At 42.4% G+C, this 21,034-nt stretch overlaps 1 protein-coding gene across 2 annotated transcripts in view; it reads left to right on the forward strand.

Moving 5' to 3' along the window:
- The first annotated feature begins 444 nt into the window (after positions 1-444).
- adamts18 (ADAM metallopeptidase with thrombospondin type 1 motif, 18) overlaps positions 445-21,034 on the forward strand; it is a 44,966-nt gene continuing 24,376 nt past the window's right edge. Inside the window, exons 1-11 of one of the 2 annotated variants that reach the window (XM_044031228.1) lie at positions 445-846; positions 1,079-1,157; positions 2,519-2,835; positions 14,539-14,854; positions 15,648-15,862; positions 16,146-16,229; positions 16,346-16,505; positions 17,593-17,698; positions 18,725-18,862; positions 18,960-19,113; positions 20,629-20,724. In XM_044031228.1, coding sequence (XP_043887163.1) covers positions 718-846; positions 1,079-1,157; positions 2,519-2,835; positions 14,539-14,854; positions 15,648-15,862; positions 16,146-16,229; positions 16,346-16,505; positions 17,593-17,698; positions 18,725-18,862; positions 18,960-19,113; positions 20,629-20,724 — 1,794 coding nt within the window. In that variant the 5' untranslated portion in view covers positions 445-717. Of the gene's footprint in view, positions 847-1,078; positions 1,158-2,518; positions 2,836-14,538; positions 14,859-15,647; positions 15,863-16,145; positions 16,230-16,345; positions 16,506-17,592; positions 17,699-18,724; positions 18,863-18,959; positions 19,114-20,628; positions 20,725-21,034 lie in introns of those variants that run through there. The other variant, XM_044031229.1, reaches the window with a different exon arrangement.

Genomic DNA, 21,034 nt, shown 5'->3' on the forward strand with positions numbered 1-21,034 from the left:
TTTTAACAAGGTTGGGGTTGGAGTACAAGTACACAAAAAAACTACTCAATGTAAATGTAATTAATCGCTTCCACCTCTGGTTTGAAGCACAAAAATGGCATAATATTAATGATTAATGTGATGACTTTTATTAAGCAAAAGACTCACGTGCATGTAAATCTGCGGCAGCAGTGATAAATCACTTTTAAATATAGAAAGCAAAGTCATTGCTACTCACTGAAGTTTGAAAGTAAAAAAATTACGAGCAGCTCTTAAAGGCACCAGCAGAGCTCCGCCGATGCCAAGAATCACTACAGCTCATTTATCTGCGCGTGCTAAATGATGCTACGCGCTGATTGGCTGCTGTCCGCTGACTTGTGTCCATCCATCCCGCGGCCCTCTCTCTCTCTCTCTCTCTGTCTCTCCACCTCTCTCTATCTGTCTCTCTCGCAGACGCACACAGAGCCGGGCTGAGTGCGGTGTCCCGGTGATCCCCGACACCACCACCACCGCTGCTCCTCCTCACACACACACACACACACACCGTCACACACACACACACACACACACACTCATGAGTGCACTCCGTGTCTGTGCGTATCACCGGCTCCTGCAACCTGCCGACTTCACCTGAACCTGCAAAACAAACAATGCGTGCACACTGCGTTGTGCGTTACCGCAGGTTATTGCTACTTCTGTGCGCACTCAGGAGGTAACTAGTGGGAGGTATGAGCTTGCATGCGTGCCATCATCATCATCATCATCATGGATTGCCTTTTTCTTCTGATGTGGACTTTACCCATCCCGCTGGTCGGCTGCACCTCAGTCAAGCTTCTCTCCACCCTCCTCTGCTGGAATATCATCAAGGCATGTGGCATTTAAGTGCACACACACACACACACACACATACACTTCAATTCTGCAAATGCAACCTAAACATGTGTGTTTATTTTATGCATTATGATTGTTTTAAATGTCAAAGATAGATGTCATCTCAAATTAGGAGGACAACTCATTTTTTATCACCATTTATGAGGCTTCCACTTCTATATCCTGCAACCTGTTGCTACCTGTCCATTCACTTTTTCTTTTCTTGCAGACTCTGCACATTTACTGCTCCCACACCTCCCACACCGTTTCGGCCAGCTATTCTTCCAGTGACAGTGGATTAAATCATGGTGAGTTTTTTGCCTTTTAACATGTGTGGATGCGTCTTCCAGCTTTGCAGCATTGCAGTGTTTGCAGACATGACAGTGTGGGCTCAGATATCAGATATTGGGAGACCATATTAAGACAAGATAAGATAATCCCCTCAGGAACATTACACTGTCAGTCTAAAGCTAATGTGATACAAATGTTCGTTTTAAAAACAATTTAGTGACTCTGGCTGCAGTGGCTGTTGAGACAAGACCATTGATTGCATGCAGGGATTCATTCTTGTCTGCTTTGTCCTGTAGAAACCAAGGAAACAAGTTGAGGTGATTTACATACTCTGATTTACTTAGAGACAAAGGCAAATGGGCTTCTCTCTCAGGTTGTGCACAATGCGTCCTACAATGTAAAAGAAGTCATATCTTTTTTAAAAAAGAAATAAAGCTGAAAGAGTCAGGAAAATGTAAGAGAAAACTTATGGAGATGTTATAGCTCCTCTTTTACAACTGAAATAAAAATAGTTTCAGTCACTTACATTTTATTTGACTGGAAGACAACATGTGTGAAATCAGAACATTATGACTTTACTACCTCTGTTTTTTTTTTGAAATGCTGACCCATATTTTACATGCATGTAGGTAAATTGGCACAGTAGTTTCTGTTAAAATCCATCTGTGATGCATTTGAGTTTGTGATCTATCTGTCTGACTGTCTATCATCATTGCTTTTTGTTGTCTACAATATAAATTAAGGAAAACCTAAATTTGGTGGCCCAAATTTGGAGTCACTAAATTGTCTCTAAGGGGTTTGAAGACCTGGCTGGTTGGGTTTAGATAAGAGGAAGGATGACTGGTTTGATTTCAGAATAAATATCAGGGTATACAAATCAGAGACAGGGTAGAAATACATTTTTGCCCGGATACCACATTTGTCAAATTTCTCTGAAATTTTACTGAAAGAGCCAGAAACCCCTGGGTGTAAACACACTCAGTATGTTTACATGTCATAAAAACAACACTAGTTTTGGTTCAGTCTGACTAAAAGCACAATACATTTTAACAAGTTAGTCCGGTTGAAATTGTACAAAGTTGAATTTCTAAAAGTCAGGCTACCTCATGGAGTTACCATGGTTGGACGCTTGTATACTGGGACAAGATAGCTCAACTTAACTGTGCATGGACACATCCTGACTGATTCTTTGTGTGGTTTTTGTGCATATTAGGGGACATTTACGACATTATATCCTCTTTGGTCAAATGTACTGGTCATACTGTTATTACTAATTCAGCCTTAAGAACACCAGTGAGTCACACAATGTTATTGGAAGTATCATTGACATTGACATGTTTGTTGGTGATGACTTGTTTTCCGCCCGTCTTCTCCTCAGACTACGAGTTCGTAACACCAGTGGAGGTGGACTCTGACGGCGGATACCTGTCCCATGATGTGACCAGGCACAACCATCGCAGCAAGAGGTCTCTCTCCTCTTCTTCTCTGCACTTCCAGTTATCTGCCTTTGGGCAGAACATGCACCTCGACCTGCATTCATCCTCTGTGGTTGGCCCGGGTTTCACAGTGCAGAGTCTCGGCTTGAATGGCATCACCACAGTGATGGGGGATGCAGGTTTTCATAACTGCCTGTATCAGGGATTTATCCGCAACTTGTCAGGCTCCACAGCTGCCATCTCGACGTGCTCCGGACTGGTGAGTGTCTGCAAGTTTCTTGTTATTTTATGATTTTTCAAATAAAGGTGCTCAGTCATCACGTCAGGCCTTGCCAAAAGTTTGGATGAACTGTAACATGACATCATACTCATGAGTATAAGCATCAGTTTCTAGCGCTTTGTCCCGAACCTCTTTGAACACTGGGAGGAGTGAAAGAAGAGAGTGAATGGGGTAAAATGAGGAGAGCAGAGGCATCACTATGCTGATATCGCAGTGCAAGGAGAAAGGCTATCATTTTACATAACTGTATACAACACAAACACACCTGACTTACTGATGATCAGCATGGAAGAACAATCGCAAGAGACTTGGTTGACTAATATGTATTTGTGGATATGGACAACAAAGGAAAAAGTTTGAAGTTTGAATTCGTTCACAAATGTTTTGCCTTGCAGTGAGAATGCATGACATTATGCTTTTTTTTTAGTCATTTCTATTTCCACCTCAGTCACCACACCCACTGTTACTCTGCAGGAATTAATATTCAAGGAAATAATCCAGATTATAGGAATATGTACCAATAACTAACTTCAACCCCACCTTTTGTACAAAGCTTGAGTAAGGACGGATTTAACCGAGCCTTAGCCTCAGCAGTGATTTAAGCACTCCAAGTTACTTCATGATCCCGTGACAGTGTTCTCTACTCAGACTACTTCTCTCCTCAGAACTTTTGAAATGTTTATTTTTCATTTTATCTATCTCCAAAAGTGAGTTTCATCTTATAGCGGTAATCTCAGACATATCTACTTTCTGCCTGGACCATAAAGTGTGTCCCAGGAGGAAAACTAAAGGTCCAGTCCAATATTTCCGCAGTGACAGTGACCAGGGCTGGTGCTGCTGTCTGTAAGTATTTGCCTCAAGGCAACATTTCATTTTTCCAGGCAGACAGGAGACATTTGAGGACATCTAGATATTGATATGGAAGATAAAACCTGCCGCTGGAACAGGTCAAAGGAAGAATATTTAGATTTCTCCCCTATGAGGACATGTAAAATATGTTATATAAGTGAAACAGCTTTTCTACTAAAGTACAAAAGGTTTTTTCAGATCCCCAAAAACCTCTTTCACGCTTAACTGAACAAGTAAACATGAGATTGTGGAACCTGGGTGAACATGCTTAAAGAAGGCAATGGACACCATCCCAACGGCCTGTGGTTAGTTTTTTCACCCCTGTGTGAAATGTGATGTCACAAAAAACATGGAAACAACATGAGATGGAGGAAAAGGAAGAAAAAAACAATCAGTCCTTTGTTCAAGTCGAAGAAGAAAATAGTGCGTCCCACCCCGTCTTGTATTGCTGCTAATAAAAAACTCTGTTAAACTCGGACAGTCCAAGATGATTTTGCATTTCCATTAGGAATAGTACCAAAAAAACGGCCCCAACAGTCCCATTTTTCAGTTCCCTTCCCTTGCGGTACCAGAGTCCTGGTGAGGTACATGACAGGTGGAGGTAGACCCACGACAGTCAGCTGATTGGGTGACAGAGAAGTGTCACTCCAGTGATTCTTCAACGCCCGCTGTCTATTCTCATACAAAGCTTGACGTCTTGTTGAGACAAACAGCCACAAACCGAGCAGAAAAGGTACCGCTCTCAGTCGAAGCGCAAGCCTGACCGAGGGCTTTACTGTTCCAACTGTGCCATGATGGAAGCATGGTTTTGATTAGCTTGGTTGGTTTCTGCTGATTTGACTTTAACTCCTGAGCAAAACCAAATCACAGGATTTGTGTTCAGGATCCGGAGCTGCTCTTGTCATCCCCCATTTGTGTTTAATTTACATCTTTAGATTCACAATGCATATATTTTCCCCTTTAAAGCCCAAAGACTGTAATTATAAGCTCACCTGTTTACATGAGTGGTTTATGGTGTGTCTGGACCCCGAGCTACCAGCACACCTTGACTCATCCCACAGCCTGGAGCAGATGGACACACTACACTCCATAGAAGTCATACTTCCATTTATCATCCAGTCTCTTACCTCCTCCTTCCTTGCTTGCCCTGCTCTTTTGTCCTCTGTTTGCCCTCCTTCTACACCTTCTCTTGTTCTCAGCAATTAAAGCCAGGGTGAAGTCTGAGCTGCCTGGCTGGCACTGCAAATCTTGGCATTGTCCCTTTCATTAGGCTTGCTCCCACCCACAATAAAACGCCACTATTCTGGTCTCTTAAAAGCGCTGTGACTACAGAACGTGATTGGGGCATGATTGCATTTCAATGGGCCTCGATTTGGGCTTTGATCTATTTTTTACTCCTCTCCTCTTCAGCTTGTGCTTTGTTATTTTTTTCTTTCTTTCTATTCCAAGTGGGGATTTGGGGGTCTTTGTTGGTTGTATATTCACTCAGGAAGTTTAAAAAGTCACGTCCCATGTCATTATATTTCTGGCAGATTAGCAGCAGAAATGAAAGTTAATGAATAAACTAGGACGAAATTATAACTGCATGAAAGGTAAATTCTCTGCCTTTCACCTCCTGTCTGTCTCTTCTTCTTTTCCAGTGCATCCATCTGTATGTGTTGTTAGACCTATGCAAGGCTTAAAACAATGAAAGCAGTTAACCCCTGCTTTTCATCTGGCCCCGTGCCCAGAATATTTTGGATTAAGTTCAAATGAGGAACAAGGCATTCAAGACAGCTTGATGCAGTGACAGGCTCGAGCAAGAGATTAAACTGGGATTAAAGCGATGCAAAAGAGGAAGAAGTCATTAGGAAAAAAAGAAGGAAATAAAGACGTGGAAATCTAAGTAAAGTAGAGAAAAGCAACGAGGGCGAAGCAATGAGTGACAAGTGAGCCGCGCTGGGCTCGGCTGGGAGTGTAGAGTGCGGTGCAAGAATAATGTGAATTCATTATCTTGGGTGGAAGCTCCCAGGGAGGCTGGATGGTCTCTTTATAGAGAGTTGGAGAGATGGACTCAGTTTATGTCAAAGAGCTTTGGAGAAAAAAATGAGGTGAGAGCAAAAAAAAGGAAAAATTGCCTTCTCATACTTCATGTCATTGTCTCCTTTCAACAGAGAGAAGGAAAGAGGAGAAAGGGGAAAAGAATGTCCCTGAAATAGGGTTTTTGGACTTGACCCTGCTTGTTAATAGTGTAGAGGTGTCAACACCCGCTACTGGGCCAAACCAAGCTCAGCCTGTTTTAGACATTCATCCTGGCCCAGACCAAGCAGATGGAAGTGGGATTCCGCTGTTTTAATGAAGGATATTGTGAGATGGAATTAAGAACAGGGGCCGGATGGATAGATGATTGCCAAAGAGGGATTTTCCGTTGCAAATCCTCATTAATTGAACATGGCAATACTCGCTGTTTTTTAATTATTCTCTCCGCGTCCTCACAAAGCACCGCACTCATGTGTACGAGTGAAATTAAGTTGTCTCTTTGGCTTTTGCATGAGAGATGAAAGGATGTCATTTCAGATGTAATGCTCTCTGATGTGTAAGAGGAGGGAAAGAAACCAGGGGAGGGCCCTCTTACTTTCTTCTTTTGAGTGTTTCTCATCTGAGGTCGCACTGCTGGTTGACCCCGATCCTGTCTGCTCAGGCATATGGTGAGTGGTGGTGGTGGTGTTGGTGGGGGGGGTGGCTGGTTGTAGGGTTCCGACCTGGACTCTTAAAGGTTCTTACCACTGTGTGTAGTACAAGTTCAGAGCTGCTCTCCACTCAAGTGAATGCAGGAAAAAGAGAAGTGATTTACTGTTCACCTCTGTCCCTCTGTCCTCCAGCCCCCTCCCCAGGACAGGATTCTTCTCTGGGGTGATTAGGGCAGACCCGAGTCGGTCCCTGTGAGAAAAATACTTAAAGTGTCATAAATATGACACTTTTCTTAGCAGCTGGGCAATTTAGTCATCGACAAGCTGCATAGACAAGTGTATTATTCAATCGCAGACAACAGAGAAATGGATGATGTACACTACCAAAAAAACTCCCCAGTCTCTCCGAGTGCTTTCTCTAGTTTAGTATTTTGTTGATCAGCATAGCTGCTTAAAATGCATTGCTGTATGTCATCTTTACTGCTTCAGTATAAAAAACATTTAAGCTGGATGCACCCAGTGTCAGGTTGTGACAGAGTTGACCTTGACCTTTACTGTGACCTCTCCCATGCCCCAGCAGGCCAGGTCAGAGACAGGTTGGGTTCTATGGCAACTGAGCATGCAGGTTCAGATAAACCAATGGGTTCGATTTAACGGGATCACCTTTCTCCTTGTGTGGCGCTGTCTTTAGGTTGCTTCACTGACTGTCAAACGGCGTCATGTCGTAACTTTCCAGTATGTGGCATCCAGTTGTGAGAGGAAATGTGGTTTTTATGCAAATTGAACTGCAAAGAAGCCACAATTGTAGAATAACTTTGGAACCCAGCCCACCTCCTTTCCAACAGTGGATTGGGGGAGTGTCCATCCATTATCATAACGTCCTGAAACCAAATTTGATGCATTGCATTTGAACTGCTTCCCTTTTTATATTTCCAGAAGAGAATGGGAACATGTGCCACTATCGTTAAATATTTTAAAGATACCTTTATGTTAGTGTGGATGTTTATTACTTCTGGTATTGCACTGAAATTCTCATCTGGATGTAGACATCTTTTTTTTTTTTTATCTGAAAAGCAGTTTTCAAATAGTCGTATGGATGCAGTCTTAAAGTGTGTTTCATTTTCGTGGTCCTATTTTCTTTGCATTTAAATTTCTCCAGTATATTTGTCCATTTTATCTCTTCTCGTCATCTTCTATCTACTATGGTTTGGCTGCAGATGAGCACAGGAGATGGACTTGTGGTGTAAACATCTCATTTTATAGCCTAACGTGTTTGCACAGCCACTTGTGAAAGGAACAACACTAAAGAAAGTGTCACTACACCCCTCCTTTATTCTCTGTCGCAGCACCCCCGCCGTCTTCTCTCTGTCAGCTTAGATCAAACCTGCTGTCTGATGGCCGTTGCTGACACGGTGACGCATGTTGTGGCAACCACTGGTGACTGTTGTGCGACAGGAGCCTGACCTATGACCTCTGTCTGTCTCCAACGGGCTCAGGCTCCACGTGGTGTGAAAAAAGCATTTGCCCTTTCCCGAGCCTTCCCCTTCTTTGAATGCGGGATGCACTGTAGCCTCTGGAGGGCTTAGAGGTAGAAGGACATATCACAGTGTGATGGATTTACGACGTGATCACATATGTGTGATCTCCAGTACTCCAGTACTTGTTGGCTCATTTGGCTAATTTGACATCCTTCTCAAATGTTTTTCTTTCTGGCATCAAAGGATCTTTTGATCCTTTTCTCCGTGTGAAAGTTAATCATGTATTTCAGGAACAACAAAGTCAGTTCTAACAGAATTCATGTATAGGATATTGCGATGACGTTCATATGTCCGTAAACTACATCTGGAAAATAAAATCAATTTGGCCAAAAGGCATACATTTAAGTGCTCAAAAGCTCTGTTTGAATATTTAACATATGTAGATGTTGTAATCCCATTAGAGCCCTCGCGGAGCTTAGAGACAGAATATGATTACTCATCTGTCGGGCTGGGAATGGAGGCAACATATGATGTGTGCATGTTTGCCAGTGTGCTTCAAATCCCTCAGGCTTCTACAAAGTAAAAATGACATTTGAATGACCGATTTCCAGGCACCACTCAAGTCATTTGTACCTGTCCATTTTCTGTAAAGGCCAACAAATTGGAACAACGTCCCTCTACAATGTGCTGCTCTGGCTTGGCCATAATTCAGGGACTGGGCTGGGCCACAGAGGAGCTCAGAGCTTGGCGCTACAAGAGGAGAGTGGCCCGGAGCAGTTCCCTGGTGGTCTGGACGCTGACAGTGATGTAGTGCCCACCGTTAGATGCCAGCAGGAGAGGGGGTCAGGTTCTCAGCATGGGTGTGGGATGGTTTTGTGTGTGTGCGTGTGCTTTTATGTCCTTTTTAGTCTGTGCAAGGTCTCTCTCTCTCACATAAGACAAATGGTTGGTGTTCAAGTCTTCAAGTGGATGCTGCAACTTCTACAAACAGAGCCCATACATCAAATCTGACCTACTATTGTCACCACTGCATTACATTCACTGGTGCTGTGGTGAAACAGCACAGGCCTATAAGGAGTGACTATTTGACATACATTTCAGGACAGGCTGTTTTTTTTTTTTTTACAAAAGGGTGGCACACTGTTGTCAAGGTACATTTATTTCCCGTGGTACTGTATAGAATTTGATTAGGAGGTGCCACAGTAGCTGTGATTGCAGACCATTTGGGCCACCTGATTATGGTATATGTAAAGACTATTGCAGTGATGTATGATGTTTTCCTGCAAATGCTATTGGAGTTTAGTGGATCAGTGGTACACCGGGTCACCTTTCACCTGGAAGGTCGTACGTTTGATCTCATGGCTCTGCTAGTCTACATGTGTCCCTGACACTTAACCCCAACTTGCCCCTCATGAGCTGTGCTGGCAGTGGGTTATGGGTAATGTGAGAGAAAAACGCGCTGCACATACTGTAGATGCACTGTGAGAATGTGTGAATGGCAAAACTGTAGTGTTTGTTCAGATACAGATACATATACATTTTTGTTTACTTCATATGTAAGTAACAAAGCAGTATCACTGGATATGATAAGTTACAGTAGAGATACAGGATTTTTTTTAATTTAGCTTCTCTGGGTGATAGGGTGTGACTTCCCAATTCTGCCAGCTCCACCTTTCCATTTTATAGAGTTTGGTTACTGGAAGAAGAAGTCACCAACTTGCACATCTTCAAAACATTTTTGAATAGGTTTCTAAGTTTTGACTTGCGTTGTTGTCATTTGCATCACAGTAGCGCCGCATTTGTAAGTCAGTGAAAGTGTCAGAGTAGCACCGTAACCCAGTTAGAGTACAGTTAACGACACTTTGAAGAACGACATTTCCATGTGTATCAACTGGTGTGGGAGTTGCCCTTCTGTTTCCTGCTGTGTCTACACTGGATAACGAGTAGAACTGTGCCCATAGGCCCCAAATGACAAAGGACTCATCCAGCACCATCACTTTTTCTCTTTGTGTGTGTGTGTGTGTGTGTGTGTCCACCTCTGCTGTGTTCCCCAGACACATTCACAGGGTGTCACTAGGTTGTTCAAAGACAATAAGTGAGGACAAACAAGGAAGAAAACCCTGGGCTATTGACACACTGTGAGCCTCATCAGTCGTACATGATGAGGGTTATCTAGACATGGTATCACCAATGGGGTGATTGTAAATGACTTTGCTGCAGTTCAGCAATCTGCCTGTGTTTCTCTATCCTCTTTTCCACTCTGGCTTGTTTGTGATGTCAAATATGACTCACCAGAGGTAAAATACAAACTAGATTGCACATGGGAAATTAGTGTGCAGTTTTAGCCATGTTTTAAAACCCCACATAAACACACATTTAGTGCGTGAAAGTACTATGGAAGTTCCAGTTTGTCTGTCTAGTCACTCAGGCTGCTGTAGGCATGGTGGCCCAAGATGGTGGCCTCTGTAAAGCAAGTTTGGCTACTAAAGGAAAGTAATTGTTTATTTTAAAGCGATTATACACTATTATAAACATACTTTAGGGTTGTGTATTTAGTTCCTGACCATAAACCCTCCTCAATGTTACACAGGAAGAGGCAGCACCCTGAAGAAGGCAGAAATGCAACACTGTGATTCTATTGAAAAAGGCAGATGCCTGAAGGGCCTCCTTCTGCTCTTGAACGATTTTTTTCCCTGCACATCACACACTGTGCTCACATGATGTTCGGCTGAGCTGGAGTGCAGATGTGCTTTACAGTGCAATAATCACCGGCTTGGGGCTTCTCACCACTTGGCCCTAGTCTTTAACAGCATGTAAGCACTTACTCATTTGCCTTATAATATAATGGTGGGAAGCCTTAAAAGAAGCTACAGTGTATAGAGTGACAAGCTAATGATGCCTTCTCCCCTCACATAAATCAGTATGTTGCCAGACACACAGAGCTTTTTTGTTGGAGTGAGTTGTTTTCATTTTATCCAAGGAAAAGGAAAGTCATGAGAGAGTTGTGTTATTCTCAAGCTGAAAATAGTAATAGCGTTGGACGCGGCTGGAAGTGGCCCGACTCGGCCTGTAATCTGTCTGCAAGGATAGAGGAGTGAGAGAAAGTCAGAGAAATGTAAACCTGGGTGAAAAGTAAAGTGGTGAGTGCTTCCCTCCCTTCAATCAAGCTAAGTCTTTCAGGTGTTAATGTACAGAGATAACTACAGGTCTGCTGCATCGTCACCTGTTCACAGATGCCTTGTAGAACCCTTTGAAGCTCCATACAGACCATTTATCTTTGATGCCTTAAATGGAAAGGCCAGCACTTTCAACACATGACAGAGCTTGATATACCAATAATGATGTATATGTATTATAATACGTATATATCATCACCACTATACGCAGCAATATGACATGTGCTACCATACTTGTCTCTACAAACAGTGGATTGGAATTGGCCTATGTGATCTAAAGCAAGAAAGAAAATACCTGAATTCTCACAATACCATAGTGTGACGTGTTTGACTCTGATCTCTGAGAATAACTCTTCTACCAAGAACGCCTCTCTCCTTTCAACCCCTTCCTGTCCTTGTACCACAATCCACTAAGGTCAACACGTATCTGGCAAATGAGGAAACCAAGAATCCAGCTGAAAATACTGATGGCAACAAGAGTGAAAGAAGGTCTTTGGTTTACCCAAATCAAAACTGTGCCCAGTTCAGCCAAGAGTAGTGGTGGCTTGAGTGGTCAAGGGTTTAGAGTCTAGAAGGGTTTCTGTTTCCAGACATTTTGCTGTTTACTCTTCTTTTCATTTGTCTTGGGAAAATTAAATGAAGATACAGGCAGCACCTGTGTCACAGAACCACAGTGATAGAACATACTGACCGGTAGTTTGATGGGAATATATTGTTTATTTTACAACTTCAAGACAGGTTCACCTTAGCACTAATGGCACGTTTCCAGTACATAGTACCGCCTCTACTGTTTGGTTGTGTTTCCGTTACAATAAAGTACCGTAATCATCACCGACGGCTGCATGAAACTGCCGTGACTTCATTCTATACACGACACACACAAACTAGTGACTAGTTACTTGTAATGCAGTTGTTTTCAGTGCACTGAATCATTAGAATCAGTTCATTAAGAGGATTTTTCAGTACTTCCTCCATGATCAGAGCACAGATTGTCCGCTTTGATTCTTGTGTTGGACGCTTTGCTCATTCCTCTTCCTGTGACGACACTCTTGCTCGGAACCTCGTCTGAGCAGGTACTTAAATGAGTATAAGCTACTATAACTATTGGAAAAGCAAAATAACCGGTCGTGCCGTGCCGAGGTCAGTTGAGTCATGCTAGTGGAAAAGTGCCATAAGAGAGCTATATACAAGAGGTCTGTTTAAATTTGATGCCATGTAACAAAAAATAGAGAATATGGACCACTGTAAATAAAAAAGACTATAGACCAACCACTGTACACATAAACACGTGCATGCAGAGACTGCCATCTCTGAAAATGTAATTAATTTCCTGGCATTATCATCAGGTACTTCCATCTGCTAACTGCTGGAAATGAAAGTGGTAGTTGTGGTGATGCAGTTAGAGGAGAGAGCGAGCGAGAGAGAGACATGTTATTTATAAATGAATGAACTAACTTCAGACTGTCGGGACATCACTCGGTGGTGAGTTAAATCCACCTTAATCTGAAACCTTATTATAGAATATGTGTTGCACATTCAACATGCTGTCATTTTAAGAAAGCAGATTTTCACATTGACATAATAAGGCCAGTGTGATAATGCAAGGGCGATGGATGGAAGGGGGGGAGGTACATAAGTGACAATTTATGAAATCTTGTCACATGGTGATAATGGTAATATTGGTTGCCCCTCTTGTTTAAGGACTTATGTTTTTACAGGTTAAGGTTGTTGTAAATCCCAGACACAAAGACAGATAAAACGATGGGCAAACGGGATCAGTGTGTGCTGACAGGAAACGCCTGCTATGACCTCTGTTTTGAATTCCAGTCCATTTTTGTTGAGCTGCAGTCATTTTCACCAAGGATGTTTCCTTCTGTTATGTTTTATTAACGGCCTGGGTTAAAAGTTTTTTTTTCACCTGGTCCTCACAGGTCGATTCTTCCAGAGCGATGATGCGGGTGCAGATACTGTAGCTGTGAACGATCTCGTTCAAGGTTTTCTTCTTTTGACAGATATTGATGTGCCAGAGTTCAAACCGTTGACTCGGAAGAACCAAACGTCCAACCACTGCACCATGTGGCCCAGAAGTGTTGTCAAAGTAATGAAGTTGGATGAGTAGCTTCCTGCAAAAATTCTCATAAAGCATGGCGCACCGATTGAAGGATTTATGGACAGGTGAAGGATGAAGGGATGGATGGATAGAGGGATGGATGGGGCTGATGATGGCAGACTGCCATGTATCCAGGCACTGTTTTGACAACAAGAGCCTTTCACTCCATGGCTTTTTTTGTCCTGTCTCTGTTTATTTTACCACCTGCTAGTCTAGGGGAATGGGGTCAGTTCAGGAGGAGCTCTCTACCACACACACACACACACACTCACACACGCATATATACACACCCTCTGCACATGCACTGATTTTTATCACAGACATATACACCCACTGACCCACTGATCTTTGGCCTCGAGTGTGTTTATCTGTATGTGTGTGTGTGTGTGTGAGTAAGAGAGAGAGAGCGATGGGGAGAGAGAGAGAGAGCATGATTGCACAGCTATTTTGTGTACATTTGCTGAGTTGTGGAGTGAATTAGGTAGAATTCTCTGCCCAGACGGAATGTTTAAGGTTCACTTGCTCAGGGCCTGTACACACAAAAACATGTTTTGGTGAATCTGCAAAGGTTTTGTATCGTTTCATCTTTTTATCCACATAGAATTTTGTGTTTAAAGGGTATTTTTGCAAAGAAAACAATCTCAAAACACTACCCTTTGATTGTATAGCCTTTTTTTCCAATGAGATTAAATCAGTAAATTGTACAGCCATATTCTGTAAGTGTTCACATGCTTATGTCATTCTTCAGTAAAGATGAAATATTAGTTGACTGTGTCAAACCAGAAAATGCGATAAGTGATGGTCGATGAATAGAGTGAAGTAGTAGCTTGCATGAAAACTTTGAACAAATAAAAATGATGTGTAAACGTTATATGGAGGAAGTGAAGTCAAATACACCACGTTTACATGAAAATGTTAACAATAAACACTGCGGTATTTAGCTTTTTCTTTTGCTTTGAGTAAATGTTTTGGTGAAAAGCCTTAAACTGAATTGATGAACTCATGATTCGGATTTGGTATAATCAATGAAAAACAAAAGAGAGCGCTCCATTAAAAATGGCAATTTTATGCCTTTCTGTCTTTCAGCTAAATAAGACATCTCCTCCTCTCAACAGCTGTTTGCACTCTGCACATCTGCCAAATATTAGGATACAGCTCCTAAGTTTAGGTGGGGATAATGTGGGTGGACCTCAAGTGAAACGTGTGGTTAGAGCAGAGAGAATTGTTGCCTCAACCAAAGGCTGCTTCAGCTGCACTTGAACACTGTCAAGACGAGAATGTGCTGTTTAAACATTTACTACATAGACTACATCTTTTCAACGGCAACTGAGATACGAAACATTGGTCAAGAAATCAGTAGTTTAGACTGATTGTCAATGCTTTGTGTGTGTTTTTTCCAGTCAGGTCTGATCCGTGTGTCTCAGGAGGAGTATTTGATTGCCCCATTACCCCAACATTTGGCCAGACAACATAACTACAGCGCCCCCAGTGGTCACCACCCACATGTTGTTTACAAACGCTCAGCGGAACACATTGTACAGAGGAGATCTCGCAGCCCATCCAGCAGCAGTTCTTCCACACCTGAGAAATCAAACCTTCAACATCATCAGCAGCAGCAGCAGCAGCAGCAGCAGCAGCGGCGGCAGCGGTACCAACACAACGACTACCAACGTGGAAAGCTGCCGAGAAAACACTTCTGCGGACCCCGCAAGCAAAGTATGTAAGGGAACTTTCTCATTTTCCCACTTTACTGTTACATGCACCTGTCAGAAGCTCTACGTACAAACAAGACACTGAGATGACTGTTGTATGTATTATGAAGTTATGTATTCAACAATAATCCATTTAACTCAAAACAAACACAGTCAAGCTTTATGAGTGCAAAATGCAGAAATTACACATTTACTCGCCAACTTAAAACCTAAAGTTCGTTTAAAACTTCAGGGTTTTTACCCTGATCGTTAGATCTGAGGGCCCAAATATTCTGGAAAAATGTTGTCTTACAAAGTATGGGTCTGCATTAGTGTGGCCTGCATGGGCAATACAGATATTAGTCATGTTGCATTATAGAAAGGATTGTTTTTCATTTTAGAATCCATGGTTGGGGTCACAAAACATCGTTGTACTGTATGCCAAACATAGAAAATGTCAACTCCCCAAATGTAATCCTTTCGGCTCACATGTCCATCATCTTTATTTATCTTGTTGTTTGACTGCATAATGTATTTATCATAAATGTATATGAGGCCTTTGTGAGAGGGCTGAACCAGCCCTACGCTACTCAACCCTCTGCCAAGGTTACGGCCTTATCTTTCCTAGTGGTGAGAGGTAGGAAGCAGTGTGGGGAGTGAATTTCCTGTCTTTTCAGCACCAAAACCTCCACAGTTCATTAACTTGACCCTCACTGCCAAGTTGTTCCTCTGTCTCTCTCTCCCTCTCTGTGCCTCTGTACCTCATATTGTCTGTCTCTCCACCCTTCCGTCCTTCCCCTTTTTTTTTACGCCTGTAGACACTCCCAAGCCCCCCTCTGAGGACCGCTTCATCATGCCGGATGAGTTTGCGATACCTGAGGTGGAAGGGCCAGGAAGGGCAAAGAGATCGCCCATCATTTCCAACAGAGTGGGTGGTCTGAATGTGGAGACCCTGGTGGTGGCAGACAGGAAGATGTTGGAGAAACACGGCAGGGACAACGTCACCACCTATGTCCTCACCGTCATGAACATGGTGAGGGTGTCAGAGGAGGAGGGTGGAGAAAGAATGTGCATGATGGGGAAATCTGTAGTATTTAGTTAGTCTCGAGCAGGTTTTCTCAATCCTGGTCCCCTAAAGTAGAGCAGTAAACTGCTCTAAAGCAGCCTAAGTCTAATAAATGTCTCTCATTAACTTGTGTGATGTCGCATGTATTAAACAACTGAAGAGGAGCTAATTCAGTTCCTCTCAGATCACATGACCCTTATTCTGGAGTCAGACATGTGGATGATCATGAACGGCACATTCTATTTTGCAGGTTTCCAGTCTTTTTAAAGATGGTACTATTGGGACAGACATCAACATTGTGGTGGTCAGCTTGTTACTTCTGGAACAAGACCCTGTGAGTCAATTACACTACAACTTTACAAAAGGTTTCTTTTTTTTTTTATTTGTTGATTGGGAATTCACTGAGTTATTAATTTGCTGTATCTCTCTTTTCTCTCCCTTCGCTTCCAGCTGGGCTTGACCATAAATCACCATGCTGACCAGTCCCTTAACAGTTTCTGTCAGTGGCAGTCGGGACTAGTGGGCAAAGGCGGTAAGCGGCATGATCACGCCGTTCTCCTCACTGGACTAGACATCTGCTCCTGGAAGAACGAGCCCTGCGACACCCTGGGTAAGACCGTTGCTCATGTAGTGACCTCATCCTTTGGCGGAAAACCTTTGCTTGATTCGCTGTAAGTGTTGTAGATTTGCTCAAGCAGACAGGTATGTAGCTGATTCAGGGGGTGAATACGTTACGACAGGTAGTGATGATGGGAATTTTGCAGATGCAAGTGGCAGTGATGCGTATCTGAGTGGTCATTAAATAGTGTCCTGCCATGGTTGTCTATCGAATCAGCACGAGAAACAACTGCAAAGACCTGGCGTGACATTTGACTTTTTTTGTTTTTTTTGGTATGATCTTGGATTGTCTTTGACCATTTTTGTATCCACTGTTTGCACTCTATGACATCATCATGTCATCCTGAGTAAATCAGTGACAGGACTCTTTTTTTTTATTATTGTCTATTCTGCAGTTATTTTTCTGTTAAGTGTGGGGTTCAGGAAGAGAAGCTGCTCATTGTTATGGCTAATGTGGATCCAACTAAACTAAACTTAATGCAAGTAAATTGAGGGGAGCACTTAATTCCGATAGCTGCTGAAATGTTTGACAAAGACAACATAAAACTGGGGGGAGACGGAGGTCAAGGAGGAATTGGCTCTGAAAGTAATAACATTTTTTGTTCTGCCAGTTGTGTTTAAGTTTAACATCTGGCTCTTAAAATCACACACACGCACACACACATCTACCACATATTGACATTCACCCTGTACATGTACCTATTTCTTTGATCCACTGAGAAAAACTGTTGCCTAGATACTTTCATCGACTAGTCAGTTTCAGTAACATCACTTATCTTTCTGCCGGTGTTGTCAGGTCCACCATAAGCCACAGCCCAATAAACTAATCAGGCATCAGCTTTGCAGCGGGTGTGAAATTCCCCTTCATGCATGCAAGTACGAGACAGAGGTTTGATGCTTGTCAAATCTGTCAGAGGTTTCAGCAAAAGAAATGTGCTCACTGACAACAAAGAGAAAGAGACAAGAGAATTGCACAATATTGCAATTACTCATGCAATTTGCGTTGTGGTGTGTCAGATAATAAGTTATTCATTCTCCTGGCACCTTATTCTCTTCTCCTTCTCCGTTTGTCCATGCAGGTTTTGCCCCCATCAGTGGCATGTGCAGTAAGTACAGGAGTTGCACCATCAATGAGGACACAGGACTGGGCTTGGCTTTCACCATCGCTCATGAGTCTGGACACAAGTATGTTGAGTGAAAATTTCATTGAGACTTTCATGACGGCGCCAAAAACGTTGAGAGAAATTGCACCAATGATGTAAAACAGATACAACTGCACTCAAGTGGTGTAAGTGGCTGTAATGAATCAATATAAAATAACATGAACATGGTCTGAGTTGAAGAAACAAATACATGCAGAAGTACAGGCATTCCATTAGGGCACGACTTCTTCTTCCAAACTGCCCGAGGCACCGCAGATCTGTGTGTGTTGAATGCTCTGAAGCATAATTATGTCTTAGTAGAAACAACATTATCTTCATGAATTTATCTGGTAAATAAAATGTGGAGCAACAAACATGAGATTTCAGAACTAAAACTGACAAGTTAACAAAGAGAATTAATTAAAGCATGTGTGACGTCTTGCACGAGTTCATGCAAGACACAACTTTATAAAAATCCATCCTGAAAGGTCTGCTCACAATGAATGTTCACACCTGTCATTAATATGCATCCTGTGACCACTTGTGATCAGATCTTAAATTCTGTTTCTGAAGACAAAGATAAGAACTACAGATGTGCGTGTTGTCCAAGTGTGTAAGCGTGTGTATTAGAACAAAAGACAGGGGGAGCGAAGGAGGGATATTAGTTGGGAGGAGCTGAGTGAATCAATGCACTGCATAAACTGCTATTACATAAACATTAGAATAAAGAAATGATCTGTTCATCTTTGTTATTAGTGTGGCATTGACTACTAATAACTCAACACATGAAAAACAAAATGCATTGTGAAATGAGTCAGAGGATGTCAGCTGAGCAGATGATCAAAAATCCTGAGGAATGTGATTTATTATATGTGATTGGATATGAAGACACATGTGTGACAGATGTTAATATGAGAACTGAATGGGGGTCAATGACATTGGCTTTGATCATCATCGGGGGAAACTGTTCCAAGAAAACAATGAGTCACTGAAAAGCTTTGGGCGATATGTATCTTGCTATTTGTGAACTTGGTCTTGAAGTCATCTGCTTCTCTTCATTCCTCCCCAGTTTTGGGATGATCCACGATGGTGAGGGAAACCCTTGTCGCAAGACAGAAGGCAACATAATGTCTCCCACTCTGGCTGGAAACAATGGCGTCTTCTCCTGGTCCACCTGCAGTCGACAGTACCTCAGCCGCTTCCTTGGGTAGGCCTGATGCACATACAGTATCCGATTCTGTTTTGGTTTTTTTGCCCCTCTTTCTTTCTTTTGACTGACATGGGGGGTGTGCTGTGCTCACCAGAACAGCCCAGGCATCCTGTCTGGTGGACGAGCCCAAGCAAATTGGTCAGTACAAGTACCCCGAACAGCTTCCCGGGCAGCTGTACAATGCAGACACGCAGTGCAAGTGGCAGTTTGGTTCAAAGGCCAAACTGTGCGGTCTTGATTTTGTCAAGGTGAGATACTGTTTTTTTTTTTTCATATATTCACTTTAAAACTGTTATAGTATCTAGTATGTCTACATTTATCTCTTATTTGCTAAATAAATAAATGTAGACATACATTACATATGGACGTGCCAAAATCTCCCAGTGCTAACGTAGTAGTATATGTATATGTAGTATGTTTATTTCAAATCGAACAATGGAACCATCTATAACATCAGTGTCAGTGTTGTAAATGAGCAAAAATGCAATGTCAACAATAACAATAATAATTATAATAAATAAATCTAGGTAAAGTAATTTGAAAAAGTAGTTGGCATACGGTCAGTCAGGATCCATAGTAACAAAGTAGGTTAAAGCCAAGATGGCAGCAAAGCAAGTTACAAGAACAAAGAACATTATACACAAAAGAAACAAGAGCAAAGGTGTTATCCTTTCCTGCAGTAGATCGTTAAATCAACCCTGTCTTGTGTAGTTACAGAGAACCACATCTTAGCTATAATGAATAACTGTGGTTTAACATGTAAATAAGCTGTTATGCATGTGTCTCGGCCTGAGAGGCTCCACTAATAGAATAGAGCACTTGATCATATAGGGGCCAGAGTTTTATTCTTTACAGCACTAATGATGCCTTTCTCAATTGGCACTGAATGAATTAGCGTGATCGCTATCACGCACACACATTTGGCTCTGCATTAAAATGCATTCAGTGAATTAAATAGGACCCCCCCATGTTACCCTCTCAATCCTTATGGTCTTTGCATATAAGCCCTTTATGTTTAGTGCATTCAGTGACGTCGATTCACATGTAAATGCCACCAGCTTTCTTGGAGCAGGGTTGTAATTGCTGAGAAATGGACTCGGCCAAATGGTGTATATGACGGCTTAACACACACGACATTGACTTGGCGAGTCAAAACTTCACTAAACCCCTGCTGTGTTTCCCTAACAGAGGGTCAAATACAACATCAACATTTCCTGAGTTTCTACTTAGACCTGAGGGCTAATTGGCAGGTGGTATATAAAACTACACACTGATTAACAATGGGTGTGGGGCTGCCTTTCTCTCACAATATCCCTCTCCTGGGCTCATGTTAAAGTCAAATGATTGGTGAAGACAAAGTCTTAACAAAGTCTTAACAGACACACAGAGTGGAGCTGTCTCCATCATTCTGGTTTCTCTCCCGTTGCCAGTTCCTGTTGGGCAGGCTGCCCCACTCAGTGTGTTTACATGCATGCTAAAAGATCCGAAATCATCCGATTTTAGTCCAACTATACAACAATAATTTGGTTTTCTTAATGCTCCTGCATGTATAGGCTGGAGTCAGACTTGGTGTTCTGCACATTTCTGGTCTTTGACCCGGGAAATAGAATGAGACGCTGTATAACCTGCAGTACTGTTGCTGGAAATCATACGGTGACGATTGTAGAACCCCTTCTTTTTAATAGCTGTATCATCCTGTGTGCTTGTGTGTGTGTGTGTGTGTGTGTGTGTGTGTGTGTGTGTGTGTGTGTGTTATTCGACAGGACATCTGTAAGTCGCTATGGTGTCATCGCACGGGACACCGGTGTGAGACCAAGTTCATGCCTGCTGCAGAGGGCACCGGCTGTGGTCCAGACATGGTGAGGAAAGGCCTCAGTAGCTTCAATGATGTACTGATTTTAAACGTAATAAAAATGACATCTGACATTCCAGTGATGAAGCTTTTATAACTGATAGTAGCTACAAATATAGGCAACAAGTACAAGTCATCATTTAAATATTAGTATCTCAGTAGCTAGCAGAGAAGACCCGTCACATGAGATTGTTTTATTTGGACACTCAGAGGACAATGAACAGACAATGACTAAAAATCAATGAATACTGGTAGTGCTCACACTTTCAGGATCACACTATTACATTGCTCTGTACCTGCATAAGCATTTCATTTGC

This window comes from Solea senegalensis, linkage group LG7 (assembly GCF_019176455.1).
Source record: "Solea senegalensis isolate Sse05_10M linkage group LG7, IFAPA_SoseM_1, whole genome shotgun sequence".
Classification (NCBI taxonomy): domain Eukaryota; kingdom Metazoa; phylum Chordata; class Actinopteri; order Pleuronectiformes; family Soleidae; genus Solea; species Solea senegalensis.